The sequence below is a fragment of the Saccostrea cucullata genome, unplaced genomic scaffold (genome assembly GCF_032062105.1).
Source record: "Saccostrea cucullata isolate Sc308-1 unplaced genomic scaffold, CSIRO_AGI_Scuc_v1 ctg5606, whole genome shotgun sequence".
Lineage (NCBI taxonomy): Eukaryota > Metazoa > Mollusca > Bivalvia > Ostreida > Ostreidae > Saccostrea > Saccostrea cuccullata.
Window position 1 is genome coordinate 27,827 of NW_026929546.1, and position 10,964 is coordinate 38,790.

The 10,964-nt window shown below is 33.4% G+C and overlaps 1 protein-coding gene and 1 long non-coding RNA gene across 2 annotated transcripts; both read right to left on the reverse strand.

Moving 5' to 3' along the window:
• Positions 1-842: 842 nt before the first annotated feature.
• Positions 843-2,446, reverse strand: LOC134281167 (zinc finger protein 239-like). Its single transcript, XM_062763640.1, has 2 exons — positions 2,421-2,446; positions 843-2,186 (listed from the first exon to the last, which is right to left on the reverse strand). The coding sequence occupies exon 2, from the start codon at positions 2,180-2,182 to the stop codon at positions 1,079-1,081; it is 1,104 nt and encodes a 367-aa protein (XP_062619624.1). The 5' UTR covers positions 2,183-2,186; positions 2,421-2,446; the 3' UTR covers positions 843-1,078.
• A 5,426-nt stretch (positions 2,447-7,872) lies between these two features.
• LOC134281170 (uncharacterized) lies at positions 7,873-10,673 on the reverse strand. Its single transcript, XR_009995027.1, has 2 exons — positions 10,525-10,673; positions 7,873-10,246 (listed from the first exon to the last, which is right to left on the reverse strand). It is a non-coding gene; the product is annotated as an uncharacterized LOC134281170 (long non-coding RNA).
• Between the last annotated feature and the right edge of the window lie 291 nt (positions 10,674-10,964).

The window sequence follows — 10,964 nt, forward strand, 5'->3', positions numbered from 1 at the left end:
CAAATCATGTGGATACTATAGATTTGCAACAAGGCCGATGTAACAAGACACAGAAAGCAGTATTTTTTACATGGTAATATGTAGTGACATTGACAAATAGTATGGAATTGATTTTCAAAAATACATGTTCCATGAAGTAGTTACTTCCCTTTACGAATGATCATAAAAATGTGAACAATGGTTGCAAAGTGCATTTGTAAAACTTACATGATATGGATTAATGTGTAAGATGGAACAGTCATTTGTAATAGAACATACAAATAGAGCATCTAGTGGTATGCAGAGTTTGAGACAGGAATTCAATTGTAATTGTTCCTGAAGGATACATCTTTGAAAACCCATGGTCTTACCGAGGTCCGAGAGGTGAGACCGGCTGTGGGTTTCTGGCAGAGAACAGATAGTGGAGAGGTGTATATAATTATACATCTTCTTTTCCCCAACTTTGGCTAATTTTATTTTAATTGATAAAATATACTGTATGATAAGACTAAAGTATTAAATATAACAGTAAAACTAGGTTATAGCGAAGTCAATGGGACCTACTAGTATGAAATTACTTCGCTATTACCGTAATTGGTTATATCCGTATCAGAAATTCATTAAATTCATTAAACATAGCTGGGGACCCTAAAGAACTTCGTTATATCTGTGAATTCGCAATATCTGTGTTCGTACTAAAAGCTTTACTTTAATATGCTCTTCTCAAAACTGTTTTGTCAGGTCTTTTGGTTTATGTGCTAATTAATATTAATATTAATAAGGAAAACAATTCTCCCTAATTAACTACCACAGTATTTTTTATTTAATCTTAAATTTTAAATTTAAATGACAACAACAACTAGTAAGATCTTATTTCTTTAATATGCCCCAGTTGACGGTATTTGACAACCTCAGTCATATATGTTCTGATATGTACATGTATGCAGGGGTATACTTTAATCGAGATGGATTACTAATAATGATGACTGTATTAATATTTGCATTTTTTTCTTGTGGACTTTAGTGCTGTCAAACTCATAACTTTCTAACATTTTTTAATAGTGCTGTCATAGGCATAAAATGATAAATGTACATCTTCTTAGCGTTTCTTCTTGTGGACTTTTTTCTTGTGTTTGTAAAGAGCACTGGAGTCACAGTACCGATTTCCGCACAACTCACAAGTAAACTTCCTCTCTCCAGTGTGAGACGTGAGATGTCTCAGTAAATGTGACTGACAGGTCCACGACTTCCCGCACAAGTCACAATCCCAAGATTTCTTCCCAACACCTGACTTCCCCATGGATAATTTCCCATTCTTGTGAACATTCTTCAAATGTTTGGTCATACTGTAGTGTCGACTGAATTTCTTGTCGCAGATCTTGCAGCTGTAAGGTTGATCACCCGTATGAACTTTCTGATGCTGCGATAACTGTGACGGAGATTTAAAAACTTTATCGCAAAGGTCACAGCTGTGAGGTTTTTCACCTGAATGAATTCTGGAATGTGTGGTGAGTTTGTATCGTCTTGCAAAAGACTTTCCACAAATGTCACATTTGTGAGGTTTTTCCTCGGAATGTGTGATCATATGTCTCTTCATGCTACAGTACTGAATAAAACCTCGCCCACAAACTGGACAAACATGATCCCTTTCCCCTACATGTATCCTCATATGTGTTTCTAATACTTGTTTGAGGGAGAAACTTTTCTGGCAGACACCACAAGTGTATGGCTTGACTTTGGTGTGGACTGTCAGGTGCTTTGTTAATGCGTGGGACTGTCGGAATCCCTGCTCACAGTAATCACATTTATATGGTAGCTCACCTGTATGAATCAGCATGTGACTTGATAAATGGGATTTCTGCTTGAAAGCTTTGTTACATACTTCACATATATAAGGTCTTTCACATTTTTTTTCACTTTGTTCACATATCTTTATTGTAATGGTACATGTAGCTTTATTTGTATTCTCATCACAAGGTTCTTCTTTAGCATCGATTTCATAATCCACCACAATAATTCCCTGATCCACCACATTTATTTCATCATCCTTAAGTTGGATGTCGTTAGGCCTAATTGAATGCCTCTCCTTTCCAGTACCTCCATCACTATACCTGTCAGTCACTTCTTCATGTTCCTTCTGCTCTCTGATTTTGTCTTCTCTATTTGTCTCTGTACTAAAATTCTTTTCCACATCATCATCCATAAGTCTGAAATATATAAAATATGATTAATTCACCGTTTGGCGGGCTGTGTCCAACCTGTACTGTGTTCATCAAAGCACAGGGGCTTGCTCTGTGATCAAAGTGACCTTTCGTGTTTCACTAGAAATGTGAAAGCTTAGTGAGAGACAACTTTGTCAGAGTAAACTTATAATATATATCTCTTCTTAAATGATCCTTTAAAAATATATTTATGCTTAGGCGTGTACATAGCCTATTTACCGGCTAGTCAATACAAAAACTAAATCCAGGCAAATGAAAATCCTTGTAAAATTATTATCGGATTTGGAGGTTGGACGGGAAAAGATAAAGCTAGTGTGATATGGAATGATTTTTTCCGGAATTCTGGACGGTGTAAAAGTAGGCCTAGCCTTCATCGGTAAAAAGCAAATTCCATACAAAAAATACAAAATTGCATTGTTCAATAAATATATGCCCACTGACTAATATTAATTGCATTCCATATACAAAAAAAAAAAAAAAAAAAAAAAAAAATTATGCAAAACAAGACATTTATTCTAACTACAGCTGAACTCTACTTGTGGAATCACCCCGGGATGAACAGATTTGTAAAAGGAAAATATACGTGTAGGATATTGAAAAACGATATTATATGTAGCGAGAGAGAAAAAAATGATAAATATAAAGATAAGAACATATATTAAGGGGCGACCATTTGATTTTAAGAGGGAACTCAAGGATCGGCGTGTTTTTTTTATGTCAGAGGAGCCATAAGTGTTTAATTGTCATGCAAGTCTTCCGTCTTTCCTCCTGTCCTTCCGTCACACTTTTAGCCAGAAACCATTCAAAATTATTGCTATCAAACTTCACTTGCTTATACTTATTGATGAGACTTTTTAAAAGGAAATATAATCTTTTTTTTTACCCCTACCCTTTCCTAATTTGAGCTTTGAGAAACTATTAGATTGATTGATTGATTGATTGTATATTGTTTAACGTCCCTCTTCAGAATATTTCACCGATATGGAGACGTCACCATTGCCGGTGAAGGGCTGCAAATTTAACCCTATGCTCGGCACTTACGGCCTTTCAGCAGGGAGGGATCTTTATCGTGACACACCCGCTGTAACACGGGGCCTCGGTTTACACGGTCTCATCCGAAGGACCGCCCCATTTAGTCGCCTTTTACGACAAGCAAGGGGGTACTGAGGACCTATTCTAACCCGGATCCTCACGGGGCAACTATTGTAGAAAATACAAACTTGTATTTTAATAATACAGCATCAACATATACGTATAAACTTAAATTTGTATAACGCTCAATTTCAAAGAATTTTCCCATATTTACTGCCCCCCTCTGTCACAAAAGCGAGGAGACATTAAATCTCATTCGTAAACTATGATTTTTGACCCCATGACCTTGAAGTTTGACCTACTTTCAAAAAATTTAAATATTACTTTGAACTGGAGATAATATTTGAATGAGAGTAGATTGGGCTTCCATTTTAAATATGTGTATTACATGTACCTGTGACAAGACCTTTCTAAATACACTATGATTTTTGACCTCTTGACCTTCATATTTGACCTATTTTTCAAACTCTTTAATCTTGGTCATGAATTTTGAATGAGAAGAGATAGGGATTTCATATTAGACCTGTGTATTGCCTGTGGCATAACCTTTCTAAATACACTACCCAAGACCTGTGTTTTGCCTGTGACACGACCTTTCTAAATACACTATGATTTTTGACCCCGTGACCTTGACCTTGAAGTTTGATCTACTGTTAGAGAAATTAAAAATTATTTAAAATTTGGAATTTAACTTTTGAATGAGTTGATAGCGGGTTTCATATTAAACACGTACGAGGGGTGATCAAAAAGTTCGCAAACTATCTTTATATCTACAAAACCACAATTCAGATGAGAATGAAACTCGGTACACACATAGCCATACACAAGGTCTATAAATAGCATATGCTGAATAAAGTTTCTCTCCTTGTTTGTGACGTCACAATGTGAAAATGACGTCACTATTTAGGTCACTTGTGACAAAAAATGGTTGTCTCAGTCGAACTCGTTGAGTCGTTCAACAAACGACTGTACAATTTATTGTAATATCTTAGAAATCCCTCTACAGTATCATATAATAATTTGTATACAGCTGCAGTTTATTGAGATAAATGAGTTCCTATAAATTCAATTAATTGGATTAATCGTGTTAGTGAAGGGAGGCTGATGGTTAAAAATGATACTTGTCATCTTGCCCAGTGAAAGCAAGTTTGAAAAGATAGGTCTGTCCTGAGACAGAAGACTTGTGTTTTAATGTTCGCCATGCCTATTTTTGGAAAAGATGTTATTATCCACCCATTATGACCATTTCTGACAAATTAACTGTTTTTGTCATAAAAATTAACTCACATGGAAAGAAATATAAAACTCGGAAATATCTTTTAACTTTTGTGACGGAACGCTACGGAGGTGGTCACGTGACCGCCAATATCACGTGATTCGTGCATGCGCAGAACGGTGGTTGATGTGCATTAAAATCGGGGATAAATTTCAAATATAATCAACATTAAAACCAAATATTGTTTCGTGTATGGAAGTTATTCAATTAGTTTGCGAACTTTTTGATCACCCCCTCGTATATTATCTGTGACAGGACCTTTCTAAATACACTATGATATTTGACCTCATGACCTTGAAGTTTGAACTACTTTTCAAAAACTTTAACCTTGGTCATTACTTTTGGATGAGAGGACATAGGGCTTTCATATTAAACCTGTGTATTGCTTGTGGTTTTTGAGCTCATGACCTTGACCTTGAAGCTTTACCTATTTTTCAAAAATGTTAATTTTCCCTGATAACTTTTGAAGAAGAGATAGGTCTTTCTTATTATAATCCCCGCTTGAAAAGTGGGAGGGTATATAGTAATCGGTATTTCCGTCCGTCCGTCTGTCTGTCCGTCCGTCCGTCTGTTACGCTTTGGGGTACCCATCTCTTATCCGCAACTCCTCTCATACCACTGAAGGAAATTTAATGAAACTTTCACAGAATCTTCATTACATATTGCCATTGTGCACCTCCTATTTTACTTTTTGATCTGACATATATTTTGGATTTTCCAGAGCAAAACATGGACACTGCCATTATATTCAAATGGGAGGCGGGGGGTATCATTTAGTGAGCTCATTGCTCACAGTACCTCTAGTTTGATATACTAGTATGTATTTCCTGTCACAAGATATTTACGAGCATGCTATGACTTCTGACTCCTTGACCTTGACGACTGACCTAATTTTCAAGATAATCAACTTTCAAATTGGTGATAACTTCTGAATGACATATGATAAGGCGTTCATATTTGAAACAATATGCCATAAGAAACTACAGGTACTGTGAGCAATGAGCTCACTAAATGATACCCCCGCCTCCCACATGAATATAATATAATGGCAGTGCCCATGTTTTGCTATGGGATACCCAAAATATGTGTCGGATCAAAAAGTAAAATAGGAGGTGCACAATGACAATATGGAATAAAGATTCTGTGAAAGTTTCATCAAATTTCATTCAGTGATATGAGAGGATTTGCGGATAAGAGATGGACGTACAGCTAGACGGACGGACATAACGATTACTATATACCCTCGATCCTGCTTTTCAAGCGGGGGGTATAACATCTCACCCACAAAGACACCAAAAGCGGGGAACCATAATTTTGTGAATTTTCTTCTTTTTTTTAATTTGAGCTCAAGATGATTGATAGTTCTTTTTTAAAACTGATGATTTCCATGCCACAGCAGGACCGATTATTTGTTTAAGGTAGTCCGATCCTCAGATTTATAAAGTTAGCAGTTATGTAATCAAAGGTACTCATAAAAGTATCTCTGAATCCACATAGTTATGTAAATTAATCCACAGTATTTATCTCCAAAATTTTTGCAGAAAAAGCGAACTGGAATATCAGCCATGCATTTTCTAATTGCAAATTGATCAAGAAAATATATTTTAGGTTAAAAAACGATAGGTATCCAGGCATTCAGAGAAATTGCTATGATTTTCATACTTATTTGGTATTTTTTTGTCTTCTATTTTCGTCATATATTCCATAACACATAGTGTAAAGGCTTAAATTGCAATCATTGCAAGCCACCATAAATCACTTTTTATATCATATCATGCTAATAAGCATTATTATATAAGGTTGGATTCAAGAAAATCTTACTTCTCTAAAACTGTATTATTAATTTTTTAGGGTATAAATGTCAACTTTTATAAGACCTTTTCTAAGACTTCCAAAAACATTGAATCTTATAAAGATGAATAAAATGAAAATTGTTGCATGAAAAAACCTCATTTTTAAGCTTCATTTTGATGCATTTCAAATAAAATATTAATTTTTGGAGTTATCCTTCCTGGCTGAGGATCGGATATCCTTAAAAGACTTACGATTATTAATGTCAGATTATTTAATTTCTTCATTTTAGAATTTCTTCCTATGGTTCAGTGAACTAAATATTTGCATTTGCAGCCAAGGACCTTCTTTAAGAGGTACATGTATAGGTATCTCTGAATTGCTCTTATATGCTATTGATTATTGGCAATTTAGTTTTACTCAGGTCCTCCTTGGACGGAATAAAAGAATTAAGGAGCGTGGAAGAGAGAGAGAGAGGGGGCGGGGGGTGAAGCGTTGCCATAATGTCACAATAAGATGAAACAGCAATGCAACAAATAAATTCAATGTCAGGCATGGGATTATAATTTATTTCCTTTTCTTAAAATTATGTAACGACAAGTGCCTGTGGACTGAGCTCATTTTATTTTCACCTAACCTCAACGCCACATATGCTGAATCAGTCTATTTCAAATTTGAAGAATTTTAGAAATTATTTTGGAAATAAAACAGAATTTAGATTGAGTTTGATTTCAAATATTATCAAAACACCAGTGCAACTTTTAAACAAGAGATGTTTTTGTAAAACGCTTATGCCCCCTCCCCAAAATATTTGGAAATTTTCTAAGTCCAAGGGGCATAACTCTGTACCAAATTGTTCGATTGTACCCAAAACAAAAATTGTCCTAGATATTCTTATGATAAGCAAGGCGATATACCCTCCCTTCTTCAAAGGGGGACATAAAAATGTTTCCTAGATAAAAACACAGACTTTCAAAATATATTTTGATTTAAAATTCTGACTTTAAGTTATTGAATTTCTTTTATTAGTTTATGGTTCTCCAGCCAGGTACAAGGTCCAAGGAGTAAGTGCTTCCTGTCAATCAGTCACACCCATATTCTTACTTATGATCATACAAACAAAGAATTAAGTATGGTCTAACAATTTGTATAAAGAGCGATAATCAACATTGCAAACGTCATTGTATGGACCATAGAGTTTATGAAGCCTATAAGTACTGATTTATTACAATATGATTGATATCCTTGTGTAATCAACTTTATTGACAATAGGCTGTCTAATTTTTAAAATTGGTCATAACTAACACATGTACTTGCAAATCAAATCATCTGAGAGACAAACCTCATTCAGGTGGTAATATTAATATATTCAGTATTCATAATATTGCAACAAGATACGGAGAGCTAAAGACTATAGAAAAGTCAAATGCTTTCTTCATTAGCTAGTGGGGAATAAACATAGCTGTTGTAGAAAAAAAAACAACACCTACATAAGAATTCAAACACTAATAATGATAGTTTTAAGTGTAATTTATTGTTTAAAAAAAGATTCATTTCATTTTATAAAGTATTCACAAGTTAACATGTTGTGTATTTCTTATGTACAATTCTCTAGATATATAAGCACCAGGAAAAATAAATATTCCAGATACATTTATGTTTTACAAAAATTCCTTGTGTCGAAGTTTTACATGTATAAAGACAACCTCCTATACATGTAATTAAACATGATCTTGATTTTCTAACACATTATTTCTTCCATAAGTTCAAAACAAAAAAGGTTATATTGCATTCTGAAATAAAATATACTTTTTTCATCAATAATGGAAAATGGGTACATATATCATGCACCTTTCTTCAAGTACATTAAATGCATAAAGAATAGTCAATATTTCTTCAGTGAAGTGTTTAGAACATAAATTACCATTGAACACAGACTTCAAGAAACAAAAAGCATCAGAAAGTTAGCTTTTTATCTACATGTAGCATTGATATAAATCATAGATGAATTGAACAAGCTTGCAAATATTTAACATTTAATTAGCACATTTTTTTTTATTTTGGTAAATTAACTTTTCCCCTTTTAAGCAAAGGTGAAATAAATATGTGCAAATTAAGAGATCATTTTATAATCTCTCATTTTCAATCACCAAAATATTTGTTGCTAGGCAACTAAAACTGATAATTTTTTCCCCTTTAGAAATATATAGAATTAGAATATTAATTAAAAATTTTCTTCCACAAAATCACAGAGTAGAAAATAAATCTCTTGTAAAAATAAGGTTAAATAAAAATTCCTCTCTCAACAACCTTAAACTAAAATAAAATTGTAAACAAAAAAGCTAAATGTATAACAAAAACTTCACATTCCTACAAAAAAAAAAGGATGCAAAAGCCAAGTCCTTATTGAAATACTGCTTAAAAAAAATTTTGTAAAGGCTACAAATCTATTTTATTTTCTAAGTTTTTACAGGAATTTAATGGGCTAATAGCAAATTAATTTTGTTATCAGAAATTAAAAACAAAACAAAATTGAAGCATGTAAAGTTTTTTGTGTATTTGAATAAAATGCTCCCTAACCTGATTATAAATGGTAATTAATAATTAACTGTTTCCTTAATTAGGCGACAAAATTTCATATAGAGTTCATGTGTCTTAGGTATATAGTCACAGTAGACAGCTTAGAACAGTCTATTACAAAACAGAGACTATACAATAAAAATTTTATAGTTAGAACTTTCTAAATTAAAAGAAAACACTACCATAGTGCAGGCCTAGGGGCCATTAAACCTAAACAAGCTCACTTTGAGCTTAGTCTCACTTTTCCAGTTATTTCCTTTGGGAAAAGTTAGACCCAGATCAAAAGTGAGCTCGTCTAAGTTTTACTGCCCCTAGGCCAGATTTTGCAGCTTCGTAGAAATTATAAAAGGAGTAACTCTGTCAATAATACCTTAAATATGTTTATATAAAAAAAAAATAATATAACTTCCTAACGAATACCTAAGTATGATAAAATAATTATTACAATAAACACATTATTTCTACTTTTACATCGATACATTGTTATAGTCATTTGTATAGCCTGGAATGGGTACACAACACAGACATATCTAATGCTGCCATTAATTGTTTTCTTATTCCTTTCTGTGTAATTTTTTTTTCCTCCTTTAATTGCATAATACAGAGTTATCGTAAATAAAATACACTGGTTACACACGTTATTGTGGGTGACGGTTAATGAGTATGAAATTAAAAGTAGCAGCATATGAATAACATTGTACATTAGATCTGGCTCGGGCCCTTTATGGAAGTGTGTTTACATGGATGCATGTTGTCAATTTTGATTCCTAATGTCTGTAATTTGTTATTACATCAAATATAAACACGATTTATATTGTATTGTATTGCATAGATTCTAATACAGCTGCTGGCAGGGGGAATAAAATGCAAAAAGAAAAATTCAAAACCTATTCATGTAAAACAAGATGCAACAAAACATAAAACTAAAAGTGCGAATAGCTTGACTAGGCAAATGATCTCTGTGTAAATTTGATGGAATCCTTGTTCACATTAGTTTGATACGATATGGTGCAATTCCACAGTACATGTACCAATAAATGTAACATTGTATGTTGAGCCTTTTTTTTGGTAGTTTCATTCAATGAATTATTTTTCACTGCAAAATACACTTCTGCTGTGTTCTGATAAACCCATTTCAATACCGTAATTCAATAATAATAAAAAAAGCTTTGTGCTGAAAACTGATTGGTTAATTTCTGTCCAATAGAAGAACTGCTAAGAGCTGATTGGCTGATTGCTGTCCAATCGACTAAAGAGGCGAATTCTCCTGGCACTGTTTGTTGCACTGTTGATCACTTCCATCCACCTGAAATAAAATACTACTACATAAAATATTGACAATACAGGGATTAAAAAAAATCCTTACTGATGTCTCTTCTACAAGACTAAAATGTCATATTGACAATTTTTTTTAATTCTCACTGTACCATAAAAAAATGTAGGATACTAAATGTTAAAAATGCTGAAAATTCAAACAAGTAAAAAATCAAAAGCCACACACTTTGCATGACTACTTGTTCCCATTATGCAAGGTTACACATGCATAAACTTAGCATTTAATAACGTTAGAAATATAAGCCACACCTTTCAAATGTGTATTCAGATTCTGCTCTGAAGAAGTAGACATGATTTTTGAACTGAAGCTTGAACACATGGTCTTTGTGAATGCCATCTTCCTCCTCTGGCGTGTTTACAGCATAACCAAGCAACGGCAGACTGGCTAAGGGGAAGTCATCCTGTGAAAAGAAAGGCATCTTAATAAAGGCATGTACCAGTGTATAATACTTAAATCTTATCAAGCCACAACTTGAAAAACATAAATATACTAGTATATTTTTATATCTGTAAATCTCAAAACAAGCAATTTCTTCAATTCACTGCTTATTACTTTACACAAAAATATTAATTTCAATGGAGGACATTATCTTGAAGCTGTCAAATTCATCAAAGTTGGACTTGGAAATCTGCTTGAATACTGCTTAAGACAGAAACACATTTGAATCAAGCCTACATTTGAAAAACCC